The sequence below is a fragment of the Bombina bombina genome, chromosome 5, assembly GCF_027579735.1.
Source record: "Bombina bombina isolate aBomBom1 chromosome 5, aBomBom1.pri, whole genome shotgun sequence".
Lineage (NCBI taxonomy): Eukaryota > Metazoa > Chordata > Amphibia > Anura > Bombinatoridae > Bombina > Bombina bombina.
Genome location: NC_069503.1, coordinates 1,058,680,623 through 1,058,704,457, shown reverse-complemented (window position 1 = coordinate 1,058,704,457; position 23,835 = coordinate 1,058,680,623). Strand labels below are relative to the sequence as shown.

Sequence of the window (23,835 nt, the reverse complement as noted above, 5' to 3'; positions counted from 1 at the left end):
GGGCATTGTCTTTATATTGCTCCTTACACTTATTAAACATGATCTAATTTGATTATTGCTGGTGGCTCTGCTGTATCCCCTTTTTGTTTATTTTTATGATTAATGCCATTAAATATTTCTGTTGCATTCTAATATTCCACATAAATATACAGGTTTACCAGCCATATATATCTATAACTGGGGCAGTCAAACTTTTTCTGTAAAGGGACAGATAGTTAATAGTTTTGGATTTGTGGGCCAAGAGGCAAAATTGAGAATATTAAGGTACACACACATAACTTTTTGTTTTTTTTTGGAAAATTGTTTTCTTTCTATCTTTTTTTTTTAATATATATATGTGTGTGTATATATATATATATATATATATATATATATATATATATATACACACACATATATATATATTAAAAAAAAAGATAGAAAGAAAACAATTTTCCAAAAAAACCCAAAAAGGTTTGCCGTACATTTCTACAAATGCTTCTAAAAAGCATTTTCTCCTGTGATTTTTACAATGAATTTCACAAAGATGTGCAAGTCAGCTGTAAACGCACTCCATACCTGCCCCTTTCACTTTGCTCTGTCAAATGCTTAGAATCTGTTTTCCTGCTGCTGTATGTTTTATTTGAGCTGTAGCACTTCAAAAGTTGTTCAACAGATGTGCGGTGAATATAACTGTGGTTTGTTTCACTGCTTTCCTTTGACATTCCTACAAAGAAGAAAAAATGGTAATTACACCAATACTTAGTAGTTAGTAATATTAAGCTGATTCGGAGATTTAAGAAAATCTGATTGATTGACAACATTTAAAAATCATGGAATGTTATTACATTTGCACACCCCTTTGCTTGTAATGTTCTGTACTGACTAATGTTTTGGTGAGATATTTTTTGTAGACTTTCATTTTTAAATACACACAGAGAAGATTATATATACTATACTATATACTATTTGTATAAGAATTAGTGTGCTGTAAAACTGTGTGTGTATGTGGCATAGACTCCATATAAAACTACATTGAATTTTTGTCTGTTAGATTGTGTGTACGAATAAAAATATATGTTTAAGATTCAGGAATTGTCTCACATGCTGAAGACCCACTAAATGATTGTGATTTACATGCAACTACATTTAACAGAACCGTAAAACTTTACATTAGTGCTCTTAATAATTTGATGCATCATATAGTAATTTTTTTTTTACTATAAAAATGGATAGGGCATAAATATAGACCTGGGAATGACATTTTAGCAAGTAGGTACTCTAGGAGAAATATGCTGAGGCTTAAATGAAAGGTTCTGTCAAGCCCATAGGCTTTGCACAGTCAGGTTATCAAATCTAGAGTAAGGACTGTACAAATGACACTCCCTGGGGAGGTCAAAACTAAAATATTGCTCCAAGCACTGTATTTAAACCTTGTTCTTTTTATAAACTTATGTGTTATGACAGTTGCTACTTGAAAATGGAAAAATACAATTTTGCAAACTTTTCCAAATTTGATTAAATAGGAAAATAAAGCTATTTACTATTGTAAACATTAATGTTGGCAGTAACTAAATAAATTGTCTCACTGTAACAACAGATATATTATAAACCATCTTTATTAATTATGGCTTAAATGTAAGTTCACTTTAAGTTACTTGGCTACTTTGCTACAGAACTTGTTGGAAGTAATAAAAGTACAAATGATAATAATATAAAGTGAATCATCTCTAACAGTCCGTGTCTGACAATGTTAATTCTAAAGCAGCAAATTTAATTTAATAACTGAAGATCAAATATGTTTTAATTTTATAACCCCGTGTAATAAATTGTGCAATATTTTCATCTATATACTCAAATGTAAGTTTAGTTTTAAGCACTAGCCCTCCACTGCAGTAGTTTTATGTAATCAACAAAATTAATAAAGAACTAAATTATATCCAAACTGAAAATGAATGTTTATAACTCCAAGGGCGATTTATCTAGAATGCTGTATAATATGTTACTATGCTGATAAACTTAGTGCATTTATTTAAGATACATATACATAGTCTCCATACTCTGAGTTAAAGCCTAGAAAAATTAGCAGTAATGTCATAAGGCTCATGCCCAGGCAAGCTGCCTGGTTCTCATGCCCAACCCTGCAGCACTCACCTTCTAGGATCACAAAGTAGAACACTTCCTGCTTTCAGCGTGTGACTGGCATTACAGTGCTGTATTCTCATCCAATCAAAACTGAACAGATGGTAAAGTTATAACCCAATGGCTGAGCTATTAAAGTGAACAGGAATTCCAGAAGAGAGGAAAGGTCACATGGACTGAGCTATGTCGTTGTCATAGTAACAGTGTAGTAGGCAATAGGCAGCGCATCGAGGCAGGATTTATTTTATGCCTTGTGCTGTGAGTGTTACTGTTACTCATTCTGTGACGGTGACTGGAAAGCAGAGGCGTTCTGGACAAACTGGTCTGATTAGATTAACATTAGGATTTTTGCTTGATGTTAAACAACTGTCACAATAAAATAAAGCTACTTTTTTTTAATGTTAATTTAACAAAAAATAAATCAAAATAATATATATATATATAGATAAGCTGTGTAAACACAGCCAGCAGAAGAAATTACACTCCCAGTGGGGTATAGAAGAGATAAGGTAATAACGTTAATTTTCCATTGTTCTCTCTAAGTATTGGTCTTTGGTTTATGGACAGATATATGATAAAGAAGCATGTATATGTACGCAATGTGATAAAATAATGAGATTGATTATACCTACAAGGTCAATCCATTTTATTAGGTTGTGGCTTCAAAACACAAAATCAGCTAATTCCTATACACAAATAAACCTTAAAAAGCAAATCTTATACATTTTATACTCTGCAGCTGGTAAAGTGTAAATCCTAATTTTAGTACACTGGATGTGCAAAAACCACATAGAAATCCGTACTTACAAAATACAAAGCGTAATTGTTTTTTGGTAAAATCGGCTGAACATGGGCGTTCCATAGGTCTATATAAAATTGTCTCTCAAATCCCAGCGTAGTTATCTAAACATTTTCGCTCTACATATCTCACTGTTTTTTCTCGCCAGCTAAAAGGTGGGGAGCTTTTATTAAAATACTCAGACATCCCAACCTGCGAAAACTAATTTCAGGGAGGTGGCTTCACCCGCTACTGCGCCGCAACCCCCCTCCCAGTTATATATTGGACACCTTGAAACCCTAAATAAGATAGAGACTTTTCATTAAAGTAGCTTCCCACTAAAGTCACATTAAAAAAAGTAGCTTTATTGCACAACCACATACAGCAAACCTATTTTCCAGTGATCGTACGCTTGTTAAATGCTTAAATATTTTAGAATACGAAGTTTAATTACGTGCAGTAAATAAGGTAGTATCTGTGTTTTATTTTATTACAATCAGTTGGGGCTTTTTTGGTTACTGATGCTTTGAGGGTTCTATAATGTCCCAGCAACTAAAGGCATTCCTTAAAGAAACACTTTTCTGGATTTAGGCCACATTGGATCATGGTACTTGGCGTTTCAGGGAGATTGCATTCCATTTGCTGGCATCAGGGAGCCGCTATTACAATCAGAGAGACTCCCTGAACTTCAGGGAGAGTTGGGATGTCTGAATACTGAAAACACTAATTACTCTGAAAGAAAAACCTATACATACCAAATTAAGAATTTAAGGTACAGTGCAATAAAAACTGCTTATTTTGATTTGTATTAGTCGTTTCTTCCTGTGTACTTCGTCCTCCATTGTGAACTTTCACATAGCAAACAGCTGTCATTATGTTTTTTTGGGAGACATCTCGCCACTCGCAGGGACATCTCAATCATCTGCAATCAACTAATCGTTGTCCCCCCCCCCCCCCCGGGCGTTCAGCCCCTTTGCACAAACGATTAGTTGATTGCAGATGATTCATCTGTCAATCAGTTGCTGAAAATGGCGACCGGAGCTTCAGATCTTATCCCTATAGTGTTTCTAGTGAAATATATCTGAAGATAAGTATATACTAACGATTTCATGAATGAAACTCTCACTCATTTTTTCACTTCTATCGTTTCACTTTTGCTTATATGGTTAACTTTACATTCACTTTAAACTCTGTAATTTATTTATTGTTTTTTAGGTGTGTAATGTAGGTGTAGTGTGTTTCCAGTGCTTGTAGCTTAGGGTTGCCACCTGTAGTTCAGGCCAAACCCGAAGACTTTTGGGCCGTGCACAGCACTGCAACATTTTTTTTTGCACAGTACACACTGCGTATAATAGAACATAAGCACAAATTCGCACATAGATATTCACACTCTACCTTACACATGTACTATCTCTCACACACACTCTCACATACTAACTCTCTCTATTACACAAACACACAAAGGCACTCGCGCTCTAACGCACACACACACTCTCTCTCTCTCACACTAACAAACACTCTCACACACTAACACACACTCACTCACCCAAAGGCACTCTTTCTCTCTTTCTCACACACCCACACACTCACACACAGACTCCCAAAAGACACTGACAAACACATGGACACGCACTCACTCTTACACACAAAAACAACCAAAACAGACACATCCACACTCAGACACACTCGCACAGACACAACACACTCCCACATAAAGACACACACATACACAAGAGAGAAATAACTTAAGAACTGTAGGCATGTGCAGTATGTTGCACATGCACAAAGTAAGCTTTTTGGCTGTGATTGTTTTGGAAATGCACAGAAATCTTTGCAAAGACAGAAATGTTAGCAGCTTGTGTTCACAGGATATTGCAAAGAGCAAGGACAATGCTGAAGTAGAGTTACGTATCACCACTACCTAACTCTCTTACTCACCTTCTCTCCGTGATTTTCATTTCCAGTTTTTCCTCTTTCCTGACCACGGCCATGTGGAGACTAAGCTGCATCACAGGTGATGTCACCGACCAGGTGGGGAGGCCCACGCCACAGCTTAGCATCATGTAGGAACTGACACTCAGTAAGAAGAACAGTACTAGTACAGGACTACTAGCAGCGCATATTTGCACCGCATTTATCACCAAACCCGCCATTTACATGTCTGGGCCTGACTCCGCTTCAAACCTGGGCACACAAATGAAAACCCGGACGGTCCGGGTCATTCCCAGACAGGTGGCAACCCTAGTGTAGGTTGTGTACATAGTGTAGTTTGTGTATGTGTAGTACTTGTATGTAGTGTGTATATGTATTGTGTATAGTGCACGTGTGTATGTACTGTGTATGTGTGTAATCTGATTTCCACATACACATTTTATTATTTATTAGTGGATGCAATATTCTATTTTGTGTATATATATATATATATATATATATATATATATATATATATATATATATATATATAGATAGATAGATAGATAGATAGATAGATGGATAGATAGATAGATATATAGACAAAGATGAGGCACTCACTGGTCTTTTTCAAGCAAAATTAAATTTAATCCATGTGACGTTTCGTGGGGACACTCCCCTTCCTCAGACAGTAGATTTGCATAATCAACAAATGCATGATAACGAGACAATGCAATAGCACTTTTTTTTCTGACAAATTTCAGTTATGTCTATTTCCCCTCCCACTGCATTATGTGACGGCCATCAGCCAATCACAAATGCATATATGTATATACTGTAAATTCTTGCACATGCTCAGTAGGAGCTGCTGACTCAAAAAGTGCAAATGTAAAAAGACTGTGTACATTTTGTTAATGGAAGTAAATTGGAAAGTTATTTAAAATTGCATGCTCTAAATCATTAAAGTTTAATTTTTACTTGAGTGTCCCTTTAAGTAACCTTAACAGACCAGGATTTTATGATATCATAACTAGGTAAAATAATCATCTGATCAGTAACCATGGTTACTAACCTACTCTCAACCCAACAGCTGATTATTTCACCTGTGCTCTAGTTATCATGAAAATGTTGCCTGTAAGGGTACTTGAGGACTGAGTCTGAGAAACACTGCCTTAAGTATTGGACTCACTGTGTATAGAATGAGAGATAAGGAGGATTTGTGTAAATATAGATAGATACACTAATAACATCTGCTTTCTATTCAAGTTCAGCCCATTTGATTGAGTTGTGGTCTCAAGTGGCAGAGACAGCTATTTCATATACATAAATTAGCAATTTCCCATATATTTTAAACTCTGCAGCTGGCATAACAAGCCATTGTAAACACATTAAGGGGAAACCAATTATACAGTATACCGTCCCTTCCCTTTAAAATATATGTACAGTGTCCATTGGGGTAACTCTCAAACATTGCTGTTTTTTTTTCTATTACTATAAGACACATTGTAGCCTCACTCAACATTGTAACTACTCTTAGCACATAAAACATATCAGATACTGTTACTTTACTTGGAAATGTTGAGACCAATTGCTTTGTTAAAAGTGAGACAGGATGTGGCTTAATTATGAACTGTGGCTGGGCCAGCTGATGTTTGTAGTATGTTGCCTGAACATGGTCTGATAATAATCTAATACAAACTTTGCAAATTGCACTCAAAGCCCTGTTTATTGGTCAAATAATTCTTGGTTATTTTCAAATGCTGCATTTATTAAGAAATATTCAATCAATCAATGAATCCAGTTGCAACATGCAAAAATAACCAAGTACGATTCAGCATCTTTTTGCAGCTAATCAAAAGGCTATGAAATTGAATTCCTTTTTGCATGAAATTGAAATTTGTTAGATTTAACAAAGATCTTTTGTCCTGAATGATTTTTTTTGGGGAGGGGGTTGATGACAGCTTTGGTATCCACAAAATAATAATATTGTAAGCAACACTTCTTGTATGTTAGATCTAAAGAAGACAACTGTTGATTTAACCTGATTTAACCAACTGAATGAGATTTTATTTAGCATTTTCTTTTGGGGGCTAATCCAGCTAAGGTCATTCTTGCTTATGGTGGAACTTTACTGATGATAGCAATACAAAAATAAGCAGCTATCTGCTAATGTTATGCCTATTTAAAGTGCTGTTCAACACACATCATTTTAGTATTGGTAACCAGTACTTGACAGGTCCAGGCAGGCAGGCACCTATGAGTCCTGACATTTTAGGATTTGCAATTTTACCACATTGCTAAAATAACTACTCATTTTTTTTTATAATCATAATACTGAAGTACAGAGACCTCTAGTGGTGAACAAATAGAACAGCATTAAACTACTCACCCTATTGCTTGCATATAACTATATGGTCCTTTACAAAAACTTAATGATGATTTTCAACAAAAAATCTCCATTGAAATCTATGAGGATTTTTGTAAGTAAATCAGGATTGTGATTGGCCCATATGTGTATAACCTGTGCAATGGCTTCCCCTGTAGGAGTGTTTATTGGTTTTGGGCCAATTGCGACATGTACATATAATGTTTTATTTATATGTTTGTTTTTTCAAAATTCATAGTTCAATAAAAATAGTTAAAGGAACAAAATACCCATATGCTAAATTTCTTGAAAGTGATGCAGCATAACTATAAAAGGTAGACAGGAAATATCACCTGAACACCTCTATGTAAAAAAGGACAATATTTTAAATCAAAATTTCTTTAGCTCACAATAGTAAATGCTCTGTGAACAGATATCCCATGTTTTTAACAAAAACAAACAAAAAACAGCTTCATTAGCTTTGTTTTCAAGTTTTGCTTCACTGTGATCTAATGGGATTTTACAGAAATCTCGCCAGATTTCATAGTAAACATCCTTAAACTGAGGAGGGAAATACTATGACTGTATTGCATATACCAGATGCACGCTCTCCTGGGACTAGCATCCTGATTGGCTGCTTAAAGTCCCTTTACAATGAGATGTGGCTACTGAGGAAATTTTGAGGTAAACATTGCTTTTTTTTTTTTTTACATAGAGATGTTCAGGTGATATTTTCTTGTCAGCTTTTTACAGCTATGCTGCATCACTTTCAAGTGCTTCAACATTTGGTTATCATGTCCCTTTAAATGGAATTTTATAATGCAAATTAAAATGCAATATTTATATATATATATATATATATATATATATATATATATATATGCAACAGTTCTAGGAGATCCGCACTCACTCAAATAAATTTGCAGCAGCTGCCCGGGGTGCATCTAAAGCAAACATGTACTACAAAAAAGAGACGCACTCGCCGGGTCTTAATCCATAGTGTATTTAATACACCAAGTTGAACAGTGACGTTTCGGGGTAACTAGCCCTGTCCTCAGACCATAACAAATATATACATAAAAAGCGAACATTTAAAGCCTTACCCTCCACCAAGATTCTCTACCGGAAGTGACCATAGCGTTCCAACGCGCATGATCGGGGGTGGTAATGGCAACCGGTAAACTATACTCACTTACTGACACTGAACTCCGGAACGTATGGACCCGCCCATCTGCACTCGCAGTGCCAAAGGTAGCCGTATGCGCCAGAGCTGGTTGCAATTCAGATAAACTATCTGTAAAAAAGGAGCAACATATTAAATACAATGTAGAAGCCCATCAAACACAGTTTTGCAATATACACAATATCCAATACGATTGAGACATAACCTTAATAAAAGTTATAATGAGCTACAATATTAGGCTATAATATTAACATATTAGGCTACAATGTTAACAAAGGGATTATACCCTGAGTGTATGAATGCAAAGTAGTTACCTAAAAAGAACTCTTTAAATGGGGGACAAAAATCATAAGAAACAGTGCCAATCTAAATTTACATTCAACCCATTTGGCGTTAGCGTATTAAGGGTATGAATCCATCTGGATTCTTTTTGTAGAAGTAGTTTGGCCCTGTCCCCCCCTCTGTTCGGTCTCGGGACATGATCTATTATAACATAACGTAAATTGGATACCGCATGGCCAGCCATCGCAAAGTGCCTAGCAACCGGTTGATCGGACTGTCTTTTCTCAATTGCCGATCTGATCGCTGTGCGATGGTTGGCCATGCGTGTCCGCAGGTCATCAATGGTCTTGCCTACGTAATATAGACCACAGGGACAATGGATTAAGTAGACAACATATTCAGCTTTGACTTTTTAGCGCTAAATTTGACTCGCTGGTGTTCTTGAACTTTTTGTATTACTTATTCTACTACCAGCTAGAGTCAAAGCGCAGTCTTAATAGCCACAGTGTTGAAGGGAACTTCTCACCTTTTGCTTTCAAGACCGCAAACCGTAAGCCGTTACCGGAGGTATTGGAATCCTAAATGCGGAGCCCAACGGAGGAAGTGACGTCATATAGCCGGAAACCACAGAGCTTCACACAGGTGCATAAAGACGCTAGGAGACACCGGAATCGGACAGAGCAGCGGAGCGATTAAGCGGCCTGTTGAACTACACAGCCCCACGACCTGGATGCCTCTTCAGGATATACGGGAAAGTAGTGAGTACCGAAGTATTTACCTGTTTTGATGGTTAACTCCAGAGAGGGCTGTGTCTGCATAGTGACTGTCTCTTAGCATAACAAGTTGCACTGTCGCCCTGGGCTACGTTTGGTTATTAGCTTGCAAATTACTAGAGAAGGATCTGTATGTGAAACAATACATATTTACCTGATAACTCCACTGTGGGCTATATGTAGGGGCTAGAGTCTGAGCAGGATTGAACTTTGTCTGATCAAGCATACGCTGCATATTCTTTTTTCCTGCAGACTTGCCCCTTACAGACTTTGACAGTTTTTCTAAACTAAACTAACAAAATGGATTTACAAAGCTTATTTTCTTTGACACCGCTCACTGCACTTGATTTGGAGCGGTTAACACTTGAGGATACTTTTGTTAAACAGGATGAAGTCCTGGGGATAAGCGAAACTTTTCTACTACTAGAAAGGACATTATTAAAAGAATATAAAACATGGTGGGACAAGAGGGCCCTGGAAAAATATTTACAACTTGATATGATCCCAAGAGGGCTACGACTTCATAAATACCCCACTTTCTCAGTTGAGGACCCTGACTTTATCGCTACATGGAATGAAATTTTGAGTGACTGCTCTAAAAAATGAATGATGCTTATTGTCAAATTTAAAACCACTCAGCTTGTTAAAATTAGAAAAGAGCTAGAAAATATACAAACACAACTTAATAGCTTTGTTGATAATTCTAAGTACAATGAACTGGATAAGCTTCTAAGTGATACTGTTTTGAAATTTAGAACTGACTTAGACAATTTCAAGTTGAGAAAGTTTAAAAGAGACAATGATGATTATGTTAATAATAAGGTGTACACATGGCATATTCGTAGTAACAAGAGTCATAAACAAAGGAGGTTTAAACCTAAGATCCAAACAAATGTTAAAGCCAATGACAGCATTGCCAGTACATCCTTGAATGAAACTAAAAAGAGGGTCACATTTTCTGACACAGAGGGTACTGATGATGAAGCAGGAGTACTTTCAGAAATAAGTGATTCTAGTGGCGAGGAGGACTATATACCCCCTCCTAAGAGTATCATCAGAAATAGTAATGTAACACACAGAGGGAGAGCTAATTTAAGTACAAACAGTATTGTGACCAGGCAACAAACTAGAGATAATAGAAGTAGTGTCTCTGTTAGCCTGCCTACCTCTCGAGAAGCAGTATTTTTGAGTGATAATGAGGGGGATCTTGGTGCGAGTAGTACAATGGTACAAACATTAACACAACCCCAAGAATCTCAGGTTTTTTACCAGGGACAACACCAAAGAGAGGGAGGGGGGCCTCGAGGAAGAGGAAGAGGTCGAAATCCAAGGGCCCAAAGAGGCAGAGTGTATTACAACAAGTACCAGATCTAAAAGTGATTAATCTATCTGGTAGAGATTTAACTCCTTATGAATTGGAAGTCTTGAGTATGGGCCTTAGTTTTGTCCCTACCAGATCTTTTAATCTGTTTGAGACTATCACAGATGTCAATAGGCTAGTGAGGGATCTCACCCTTAAGAAATATTTCTGGCACAACAATAGTAATAGTGACATGGACAGTCAGTCTGACAATGATACGAACGTCAGTCCTATAGACAGATACCCTAGTATTTCAGATATCTTTGATTTTGAGGAGGCAAGTGACTATTATGTGTTGCAGGATCTTGGGTCTCATCATTTAAGAGATCCTGCACATGTAAAGGTCTCACATGGTAATTTTAAACCTAGATCTGTGTTTTATCCTGTAGCTATGAGAGGTCCCTTTTTGGAGGCCTTTCACCATAGGGTGGAACAAGATCTAGTGAAGTTGTCTAATAACAAAGTAACATATTCAAATCTACGACCTGAGCTTCGCCAAGCATTGAAGGACTTGCAATCCTATGATGATATAGTCATTAGGCGAGCCGATAAGGGCGGCAGTATTGTTGCCTTGGATAAAGCTTCATATATACAAGAAGCCATGAGACAGTTAAATGATAAAGATGTTTATACTAGACTTGTGAGGAACCCTACAGAGACTTTCAAAAGGGATCTATTGGATCTATTGGATGATGGTGTTCAGGAGGGAATCTTTGACCAAGACACATTTAATTACTTGTTGGTTGCAAACCCTGTCATACCGATTTTTCATCACCTCCCCAAGGTGCATAAATCCTTGGAGGAGGTGAAAGGTAGACCTATTGTGTCAGGTATCGGTTCCCTCTTTGAACACCTCTCCAATTGGGTTGAAACACTTTTACAACCCTTGGTCCTACATTTTCCCTCATATCTGCGTGATACCAAACATCTGGTGTCTAATCTGGATAAGATGTCCTGGAGTACCACGTCCTCCTGGTTAACAATAGATGTGGTTGGCCTATATTCGGCAATTCCACACAACACAGGGGTAGATGCAGTGGCAGAAATCTTAAAAGACTTCAGCAACTATGATTATAATCTAAGGATGTTTATATGCAGAGCATTGGACTTCCTTTTAACGCATAACTTTTTTCGTTTTGAGGGTGATTTTTACCTCCAGAGACGTGGGACCGCGATGGGTGCGAAGTTTGCACCATCCTACGCTAACATCTATATAGGATGGTGGGAACGGTCCCACGTCTTTGGAGGTGAGAACCCATTTCATGACAAGATAAAACTATACAAACGATTCATTGATGACCTCCTGTTCATATGGCAGGGCACTGAGGAGGAGGCTAAGCTATATGTTGATTATCTGAATGCAAATGAAGTTGGTTTGCAGTTCACATATCAGTTTGAAAAGGTAAAGATTCCCTATCTAGATATTACCTTAGAAGGGGTCACTGAAACTAATAGCATTAAGACTTCGTTGTATAGAAAACCTATCATGTCGAATACGATATTACATGCAAGGAGTAACCACCCCAAACATACAGGCTTTGGGGTGGCAAAAGGGCAATTTATGCGTATTAAGAGAAACTGCTCCAAAGATAGTGATTTTCTTCTAGAGAGCAGCAAGTTTAAAGAGTCTCTATTGCAGAGAGGATATTGTCCCAAGACAGTAAATAGAGCACTCCTAGAAGTGTCACGAATGGATAGGGCCACACTTATAAATAATGAAACCATCAAACGACATAAACGATTTGATCTTTCAAGACCCACCTTCTCTACTACCTATAGTCCTCAATTTTACGATATTTGTGGCATTATTAAGAAACACCTGCCAATAGTGTCGGCTGAAGATAGCCTGAAGGACTATGTAGAAGGAGGTTGTAACTATGTATCTAGGAGAGGATGTACTATTGGAAATCTAATATCACCTAGTCAGTTGAAAAAAACAGGAACATACACGAATAGTTGGCTTACAATAAAAGGCCACTATAAATGTAATTACACAAACTGCATTGCCTGTTCACATGTATGTATTGGTCAGACTTTCCAATCACGTATTACCAATAAGGTGTACACTCACGAAAGTTGTAGTACATGCCGCAGCACATATGCTGTTTATCTTATTGAATGCACTAGCTGTAGGCTACAATATACAGGATGTACCACTAGGGAGGCAAGGACCAGAGTAAGGGAGCATCTAAATGATATCAAGAATAACATTGAATGCTCAGATCTGTCTAGACACTTCATCTATTGCCATAATCAAGATGTAACCTCCTTTAGTTGGCAAATAATAGAGCTAGTAAAACCCAGATCAAGAGGAGGTGATAGAACTAGTCACCTCCTGTATAGAGAAGCCTTCTGGATCTTCCAGTTACAAACAAGAAAACCAAAGGGCTTAAATATTGAGGGGGATGTCATTAATTTTTGGAAAAAGACTTAAATATTAATACACCAATAATTTTTTTTATAATTATGTAGAAGCACTAACGGTTCGTTTTTATTATTAGTCTTTATTGGCTAAATGCCGTCCCCCTACGATAACAATACCTTTTTTCATATCGCAACTATCAGATTACTATGATGAGTCATTTACCTGATACACTATTGTTTATTGTGCCAGACACCTTGTATTCTAGTAACTAGACCACATAAGATGTTAAGTCTGGAATTTAAGTGGTTGTGAGAATATAATATTTTCTATCCCCTTCTTCTTTTTAAGTCTTAATCCCTGAACATTTCCAAATATTTTGCAAATAAGGACAAGCGAATTGGAAAAGCATACAAAGTTAGTTAGTTTTTAAATAAGACATATGTTATATCAACTAAATAAGGATTAAGTAAATAATAAAACACATAGTATATACAAATGTTTTGTCAATAAGATTACATTATCCATATTTAATTAATAGAACTTATAGTAGAGATGTGCATATGTATTATATTAGGTACAACTAATAACTAACACCAATAAAGCTGGAAATAAAAGAGTTAAATCCTATGCAAGTGTTAGAAATTTCAGTAATTAACTTTTGAGCAAATGAAATCGCAGCAAATCTCAGGAGCCATTTTGGCTAATGTGTATAAAAGAGGGACATTTACAATGTGAATTTATGTCTATGAATAAGGCCAGGGGGGCCGAAACGCGTAAGACAGCTTAAGGGAAGAGCTGTGATGAAATGATTATCTGCTTTTTACAAAAATAAAGCTTTGACTTTTTAGCGCTAAATTTGACTCGCTGGTGTTCTTGAACTTAACATATTCAGTGGTGCATGTAACACGGTGCCTGATGAAGAATTTCTTATTTGTGTGTGGGTGTACAAAAAACTTTGTGGCACTAAGGCCATTACATGTAGTACATCCCAAACATTTGAAACAGCCCGGTTTTGGCTGATTCAACCATGTTTGTTTCTTGTAGCAGTCAATGGGATCCACTTTGACCAGTGTATCACGTATGGATCTAGATCTTTTGTAACAGACTCTCGGTGGTCCTATGTTGGTAAATGGTAAAGTATGATCCGACTGCACAATGTCCCAGTCTTTCTTCAGTACAGCTGGAAGATTCTGTTTATCCACTGTATACGTTGTTACATATGTCATCCGTTCAGTGTCAGCTGTTCTGATATTAGCCCGTAGCGCTTCCTCTTGCGGTAAATCCCAGAATTTTTCCAGGCATTTATTTAAGTGCTGTTCACTATATCCCCGTTGGAGAAATCTTTTCTTCATTTCTAACAGTTGTTGTTTTGTGTGTACAGGGTCGCTATTGTTTCTAACGACTCTTTTGAACTGAGAAACAGGCAGTGCCTTCTTCAGTGCCGGGGGGTGACAGCTAGTAGCCTGGAGTAAAGAGTTTCTGTCTGTGGGTTTGCGGAAGAGTGTGGTTGACAACTGATTATGATTCTTGTATATACGTAGATCAAGAAAATCCACCGTTGTCTCACTGTATTCCATCTTGAATTGTAAATTCGAGCGTAGGCCATTTAGTTTGTTGAACCATTGTTGAAGATCGTCTACCGTACCATCCCAGATCAAAAATAGGTCGTCTATGTAGCGACGAAACACCCTAATATTGGGGTGGAAAAACAGGTCAGTCTGGTACTGTTCAAACTCTGCCATGTATAAATTGGCAAATGATGGGGCCACACTCGACCCCATCGCCGTACCCAAAAGCTGTAAGTAGAACAAGTTCTCGAAGCGAAAGTAGTTCATAGTGAGGCAATGTTGTAGCATCTCCATAATCCACTCCGAGTTAGGACCTATATAGGGGTATCTTCTCAGATGGTTACGAATTGCCTCCATCCCCTGGGTATGTGGGATAATGGTGTATAAACTCACCACGTCAAGGGTGACCAACAGCTCCGTTCCTTTTAGGTGATGGTATTGTCTGAGTTCTTTAATCAGGGCCATAGAGTCCAGCAAGAAAGAGGGCATATTACAGACCATTGGTTGGAAAAGAGAATCCAAATACGTGGCAATGGGCTGGAGCAGCGAACCAATAGCGGAAACTATTGGTCTCCCGGGTGGTTGTGTAAGATGTTTATGCACTTTGGGTAGCGTATAGAATACAGGTACCCGTGGAAACTGTACAGTTAGAAATCTGAACAACTGTTCGTCTATAAGTTTGTTCGATAGTGCATTGAGCAGAGAGGCATCTATTTGTTTCTTAAAAGACCACACCGGATCTCCTGGCAGTTGTTTATATGTGTTGTCATCACTCAGCTGTGCCAATGCTTCGCTGCGATAGTATACGTAATCCAAGATTACCACCGCACCGCCCTTATCGGCTTCGCGGAATATTAAATCAGTGTTGTCCTTTAGTTTTTTCAATGCTTCTCTCTCTTTTCGTGAGAGGTTGTTACGGTGTTTTCCAAAGTTTGCTTGTAGGTCTTTTGTTGCTCCATCAGCCAGCAATCTGCTGTAGGTCTTAATACTTGCATTTGTGCTGTTAGGATCATATTTCCCTTTGGTTCGAAATCTGGGTATCTCTGTTTGATTACCTCCAAAATGTTCGCGTAATCGTAAGTTTCTTTCAAACTTTTGTTTGTCCAGAAAAGAGGTGAATGGATCGTCATATTCAGTGGGTATAAAGGAAAATCCTTTATTGAGTACCCCTAGTTCAATAGGAGTCAGGCTGTATGAGCTGAGATTGATCACAATATTTTGACCTTATGCTTCTGGTGATTGAGGAAGTGAGGACACTTATGCAGGCAGTAAAACTGGAGATTGACAAGTTTGAGGAACTACATAAGCCAACATTAGAAGCCGATACTGAACACAATTGGCTGGATAAATTGGAACAACAAGTGGCACAATATCAATCAGAATTGACAACATTTAAAAATAGAAAATGGGATGTAGTGATGGCAGACTACAAAGAAAAAAGAGTTTATCGTTGGCTATTGAGCCAGGAGGAAAGGAGAATACTAACTATCTCCAATACACACAGGCCTCGGTACTGTAAACCAAGAAACCTAACTACTGTAGATTCCTCAGGAAACAGCTCAGAATCAGATGGGGCTCCTACTACACAGACAGAGCCTAGTACTAGCTCCCAGGGGGTAACTACCCGTTCAAAAAACTACAGGGGCACAGGCCGCATAGTCGGAGGGGCGGGCACAAGAGGAAGACCACCCAGACCCAGGAGATTCTGACAGAAAATATTGTGATCAATCTCAGCTCATACAGCCTGACTCCTATTGAACTAGGGGTACTCAATAAAGGATTTTCCTTTATACCCACTGAATATGACGATCCATTCACCTCTTTTCCGGACAAACAAAAGTTTGAAAGAAACTTACGATTACGCGAACATTTTGGAGGTAATCAAACAGAGATACCCAGATTTCGAACCAAAGGGAAATATGATCCTAACAGCACAAATGCAAGTATTAAGACCTACAGCAGATTGCTGGCTGATGGAGCAACGAAAGACCTCCAAGCAAACTTTGGAAAACACCATAACAACCTCTCACGAAAAGAGAGAGAAGCATTGAAAAAACTAAAGGACAACACTGATTTAATATTCCGCGAAGCCGATAAGGGCGGTGCGGTGGTAATCTTGGATTACGTATACTATCGCAGCGAAGCATTGGCACAGCTGAGTGATGACAACACATATAAACAACTGCCAGGAGATCCGGTGTGGTCTTTTAAGAAACAAATAGACGCCTCTCTGCTCAATGCACTATCGAACAAACTTATAGACGAACAGTTGTTCAGATTTCTAACTGTACAGTTTCCACGGGTACCTGTATTCTATACGCTACCCAAAGTGCATAAACATCTTACACAACCACCCGGGAGACCAATAGTTTCCGCTATTGGTTCGCTGCTCCAGCCCATTGCCACGTATTTGGATTCTCTTTTCCAACCAATGGTCTGTAATATGCCCTCTTTCTTGCTGGACTCTATGGCCCTGATTAAAGAACTCAGACAATACCATCACCTAAAAGGAACGGAGCTGTTGGTCACCCTTGACGTGGTGAGTTTATACACCATTATCCCACATACCCAGGGGATAGAGGCAATTCGTAACCATCTGAGAAGATACCCCTATATAGGTCCTAACTCGGAGTGGATTATGGAGATGCTACAACATTGCCTCACTATGAACTACTTTCGCTTCGAGAACTTGTTCTACTTACAGCTTTTGGGTACGGCGATGGGGTCGAGTGTGGCCCCATCATTTGCCAATTTATACATGGCAGAGTTTGAACAGTACCAGACTGACCTGTTTTTCCACCCCAATATTAGGGTGTTTCGTCGCTACATAGACAACCTATTTTTGATCTGGGATGGTACGGTAGACGATCTTCAACAATGGTTCAACAAACTAAATGGCCTACGCCCGAATTTACAATTCAAGATGGAATACAGTGAGACAACGGTGGATTTTCTTGATCTACGTATATACAAGAATCATAATCAGTTGTCAACCACACTCTTCCGCAAACCCACAGACAGAAACTCTTTACTCCAGGCTACTAGCTGTCACCCCCCGGCACTGAAGAAGGCACTGCCTGTTTCTCAGTTCAAAAGAGTCGTTAGAAACAATAGCGACCCTGTACACACAAAACAACAACTGTTAGAAATGAAGAAAAGATTTCTCCAACGGGGATATAGTGAACAGCACTTAAATAAATGCCTGGAAAAATTCTGGGATTTACCGCAAGAGGAAGCGCTACGGGCTAATATCAGAACAGCTGACACTGAACGGATGACATATGTAACAACGTATACAGTGGATAAACAGAATCTTCCAGCTGTACTGAAGAAAGACTGGGACATTGTGCAGTCGGATCATACTTTACCATTTACCAACATAGGACCACCGAGAGTCTGTTACAAAAGATCTAGATCCATACGTGATACACTGGTCAAAGTGGATCCCATTGACTGCTACAAGAAACAAACATGGTTGAATCAGCCAAAACCGGGCTGTTTCAAATGTTTGGGATGTACTACATGTAATGGCCTTAGTGCCACAAAGTTTTTTGTACACCCACACACAAATAAGAAATTCTTCATCAGGCACCGTGTTACATGCACCACTGAATATGTTGTCTACTTAATCCATTGTCCCTGTGGTCTATATTACGTAGGCAAGACCATTGATGACCTGCGGACACGCATGGCCAACCATCGCACAGCGATCAGATCGGCAATTGAGAAAAGACAGTCCGATCAACCGGTTGCTAGGCACTTTGCGATGGCTGGCCATGCGGTATCCAATTTACGTTATGTTATAATAGATCATGTCCCGAGACCGAACAGAGGGGGGGACAGGGCCAAACTACTTCTACAAAAAGAATCCAGATGGATTCATACCCTTAATACGCTAACGCCAAATGGGTTGAATGTAAATTTAGATTGGCACTGTTTCTTATGATTTTTGTCCCCCATTTAAAGAGTTCTTTTTAGGTAACTACTTTGCGGTCATACACTCAGGGTATAATCCCTTTGTTAACATTGTAGCCTAATATGTTAATATTATAGCCTAATATTGTAGCTCATTATAACTTTTATTAAGGTTATGTCTCAATCGTATTGGATATTGTGTATATTGCAAAACTGTGTTTGATGGGCTTCTACATTGTATTTAATATGTTGCTCCTTTTTTACAGATAGTTTATCTGAATTGCAACCAGCTCTGGCGCATACGGCTACCTTTGGCACTGCGAGTGCAGATGGGCGGGTCCGTACGTTCCGGAGTTCAGTGTCAGTAAGTGAGTATAGTTTACCGGTTGCCATGACCACCCCCGATCATGCGCGTTGGCGCATGAGGAACGCTATGGTCACTTCCGGTAGAGAATCTTGGTGGAGGGTAAGGCTTTAAATGTTCGCTTTTTATGTATATATTTGTTATGGTCTGAGGACGGGGCTAGTTACCCAGAAACGTCACTGTTCAACTTGGCGTATTAAACACACTATGGATTAAGACCCGGCGAGTGCGTCTCTTTTTTGTAGTATATATATATATATATATATATTTATATATGCATATGCATTTATATAGCTTATCTGGGATATTTTTGTAACAAGGAATAGTTTTGCTTATTTTGTAATAACATTGTGCTGATTTTCAGACTCCTAACCAAACCCCCAAAGTATCAGATGTATACTGATGTATACAGTCTCCTGCTTGCTTCTGTTTATGTTATCTGTCCTTTCATATGTAGGGGAGGGTCTGCTCTTCTTGCTTTCCCAACCCACCCCCTTCAGTGGGTGTCCCAGCCTAACCTCATCAACAGTGCTAAACTCGGAGCTTCTAAGTAAGTTTTTAAAATGTTTTATACTGGATATTTTGGTAAGCCAATGATAATCAATCAGCAGCTTCCTCCCAGCTCCTGAGCCTACCTAGGTATTATTTTCAACAAATGATACCAAGAGAATTAACCAAATTAGATAATAGAACATTGTATGCTCTATTGCAGGGGTCGCCAACCTTTCGGACCTCAGGGACCACTAAACTCACAATTTTCAATCCCGTGGACCACTAACATGATTTTATTTTTAAAAAAGGTACAAACCTCTATAATGCGTATATATATATATATATATATATATATATATATATATATAAAAATATATATATATATATACACACACACATACTGTACATAACTAGCATAACCATAGCTAAGTTTACATTATGTATATATTTACACATTTTTAAAAATTATTTTTTGGAATTAACTAACTGAATGACAGAACAGAGAATACTTCCAAATGACAGATGAAGGGTGAGTGCCAACTTTTGAGCTGGAAAAAGAGAGGTAGAACGTGGGAAAAAAAAGAATTATGTTTAATAGGACCACAAGACTTCCAAGTCACCTCCCCAGTTAGGAATTATTCAAAACTACTTATGATCATGGACAAACATTGGAGTCATACATTAAAGTGAATGTAAATTTTGATGCTAAAGTGCCCGTTTTTTAAAAATTCGATTAAAAACAGGGGCACTTTAATTCATCAAAATTTACATTTCACTCGTGTTGTGAAAAAATACTTACCTTTTAAACTTGACAGCCACTCCAGCTTCTTCTGCCCGTCGCAAAGCCTCTTCCTGGGTCTAAAATGAGGAATCCTCATAACGGCATTGATTCCCCCGGTGGGGGGGAAGCCGTGATTGGAGGATGACCGATCCATCATTTCTGACGTCAGAAATGGCTTGCGATGACCGGGGGAAGCTGGAGCGGCTGTCAAGTTTAAAAGGTAATCAAATTTTTAACAACCGGGCACTTTAGTATCACAATTTACATTCACTTTAAGTTAAAATCAGAAAGCTCTCAATATGGATGTGAGCTAACCACGACTGATGTTACTGGCAATTACTATAATACTGGTGGGATATGGCTGATCTGCTGGATGGCAATTACTGGAATTCAGGTGGAATGGCTTTGTGCGTGGGTAGATTATTAGAATGAAAAATAATTAATATTTAATAAAAAAAAAAAAAAGAAGATGGAGGGTTTTTTTTTTTAATATACTTTAATTCCACTATTTCAAGCCAAGACTATATCAACCTGTGCTGGCTTTAGAATGTAAGCATCTGCCTCTGAGAAGCGTGCTGGGCGGAAGGAGTTAAAAATACTCTCCCATCAGACAGAAATGAAATCAGCTCTCAACATAATTCCATTCTCTCACCCCCTCAAATGCTCTCAATCAACCACAACCCACATAACCTTAAACTTAGCTCATTCTCCCCTGTTACTGAGGAAGAAGTTTCGGCACTTATACTGCGCTCTCACCTCACTACCTGTCCCCTTGACCCTATCCCCTCACAGCTACTCCACTTCCTCTCTGCTACCCTTACCCCTATACTCACACACATTTTCAACCTCTCCTTCAGCACCGGTATATTTCCCTCATCGCTGAAACATGCACTAGTCACACCTATCCTCAAAAAACCTTCCCTTGATCCTACCTCCCCATCCAACTACCGCCCTATTTCCCTCCTCCCTCTTGCCTCAAAGCTTCTCGAAAAAATTAGTATATGCACGCCTATTTCCTTACATTAAACTCTCTCCTTGACCCACTGCAATCTGGATTTCGTCCCCATCACTCCACAGAGACAGCAATTGTTAAGGTTACCAATGACCTACTTACAGCAAAATCAAAAGGCCACTTCTCTCTGCTTATCCTCCTTGATCTGCCCGCAGCCTTTGACACTGTCGACCACCCTCTTTTGCTCCAAACCCTCCAATCCTTCGGCATCTGTGACACAGCCCTCTCGTGGCTCTCTTCCTACATGTCAAACTGTACCTTTAGTGTAGCCTTCTCTGGGGCCTCCTCTGCCCCGTCACCACTTTCTGTCGGAGTACCGCAAAGCTCTGTCCTCGGTCCCCTTCTCTTCTCAATCTACACGTCATCACTAAGTTCCCTAATAAAGTCCCATGGTTTCCAATATCATTTGTATGCCGATGACACCCAAATCTACTTCTCTGCACCAGAGCTATCTCCTTCCTTGCTAACCCGTGTCACTAACTGTCTTTCTCACATCTCTTCCTGGATGTCCTCTCACTACCTCAAGCTAAATCTCTCCAAAACTGAGCTCCTTATTTTCTCCCCTTCTTCCAAAATCTCCACCCCCCAATCTCTCTATAACTGTCGACAGCTCCATCATTACCCCTACCCCGCATTTGACATTTGATTTCTTTCACTCCTCACATTCAGTCCTTGGCTAAAGCCTGCCGCTTCCACCTTAAAAACATCTCTAAAATTAGACACTTCCTTACACAAGACACAACTAAGTTTTTTTTTATTTTTTATATTTTATTTATAATTCAACAGTGTATACAGTTTGGAATAATCACATTAGACATTTTCAGTTCACCTCGCAGGGTATCAGAACCTCTTACAAATCATAACAAATTTACATAATTGTGAACTAAAAACAATACCACTCAACCTAATCCTTCTTTAACTGGAAAACAAAATCAACAAGCTAATACTCTCTTGGTTGGGATGAACAAAAAAGAAAATAGGCACTTACATTTATTATATAATTACATCCTATCCTCCTTAATCAAAACTTCACTGATGAAAATTTTAACTGAACTAAAATAACAAACATGACACACACAAAGAAAAAAAAAGAAAGAAAAAAAGAACCTGTATTCCAAAATACTGTATATAAAAACAAATATTATAAAGACATTGCTCCTGAACAGACTATTACTATAACACAAAAGATAATACTTCTGTAATGACCTGAACCTGACTTACACATAATACTTAAACTTTGTCTTGGCAGAAAAATTACTTCTCTTTTATTTCCAGGCTAATCTTATTCAAAACCTTATAGATGTTATTCTAAATAGACCTGACAACTAAGATTTTAATCCACTCTCTCATTCTTTCCCGCCTCGATTACTGCAACTCTGTCCTCTCTGGTTTTCCCACCTACCGCCTTGTGCCTCCTTTACAATCCATAATGAATGCCTCTGCCAGGCTCATCTTCCTTACACGTCGCTCTTCATCTACTGCACCTCTCTGCCAGTCCCTTCACTGGCTTCCTCTTGCCTCTAGGATCAAACACAAAATTCTCACTCTGACATACAAAGTCCTCAACTGCACTGCTCCCCCCTATATCTCAGACCTTGTCTCCAGATACTCTCCCTCCTGCCCCCTTTGCTCTGCTCTGCTCATGACCTCCTACTCTGCTCCTCTCTTGTTACCTCATCACATTCCTGTCTACAGGACTTCTCCAGACTGGCTCCCATTTCTGCCTCGCTCCACAAGACTCTCCCCTAGTTTTGAAAGCTTCAAGCGCTCCCTAAAGACTCTACTGTTCAGGGATGCATACAATCTTCGCTAACCTTTCATTATACCAGTTCCTCTCCTCCATTGCTATCCCCTGAACCCCCCTTAGCATGTAAGCCTAAGAGTCCAGCTGTTTGTAGATCACCTTCTTAAGAGCTGACTACAACAGTGCAACTCTTGGCAGAGCCCTCAACCCATTTGATCCCTATAATTGTTTTGTTGTAATCCGCATTTTTTTATAGCGCTGCAGAATCTGTTGACGCTCTACAAATAACCGATAATAATAATTAATACAATCTAGCTACGCAAGCTGCGCAGTCCTACGCAACGTGCGTAGGGAGATTGTAATTTAACTCCTCCGTCGTTTTTCACTGATGTCCAACCAGGCACTGTAGGGAGTTAAGGCGCGTCCAGGGTGACAGTATCAGAGGACATTAATTCCTGTTTGATGGTGTCAAGGACTACCAACATCTTCTCCATGGACCACTGGTTAGCGACTGCTGCTCTATCGGAATCATGAAAGAACATTTTTGAGTTTTCATACCCCTTTAATGTGGGGCAACAAAGTGACAACTCTGTGGGGTTTGTGAGACTGTTTTTAAAGGAACGGTAAACACCTGGTAATTACAAGGCATTTCTGTTGTGTTGCTATAGAACAGCATATCAACCAAGTCTTAATGTTTTTAAAACAAATTAACATCCTTTTTACTGCAGTTATATATATCCACTCCACCTACCAATTTCCTTATTTGGAGGAGACAATCTGGATTTCAGTCCACAGAGAACAATGCTAGCCCCAGTATAAAG

The 23,835-nt window shown here is 38.7% G+C and overlaps 1 protein-coding gene across 1 annotated transcript in view; it reads right to left on the bottom strand.

Annotated features, from left to right (window-relative positions):
• Positions 1–2,384, bottom strand: part of LOC128659619 (uncharacterized) — a 38,425-nt gene extending 36,041 nt beyond the window's left edge. Inside the window, exons 1-2 of the mRNA XM_053713203.1 lie at positions 2,134–2,384; positions 559–706 (exon numbers count right to left, since the gene is read on the bottom strand). Of these exons, the coding sequence (XP_053569178.1) occupies positions 559–704 (146 nt within the window). The 5' untranslated portion in view covers positions 705–706; positions 2,134–2,384. The remainder of the gene's footprint in view (positions 1–558; positions 707–2,133) is intronic.
• Between the last annotated feature and the right edge of the window lie 21,451 nt (positions 2,385–23,835).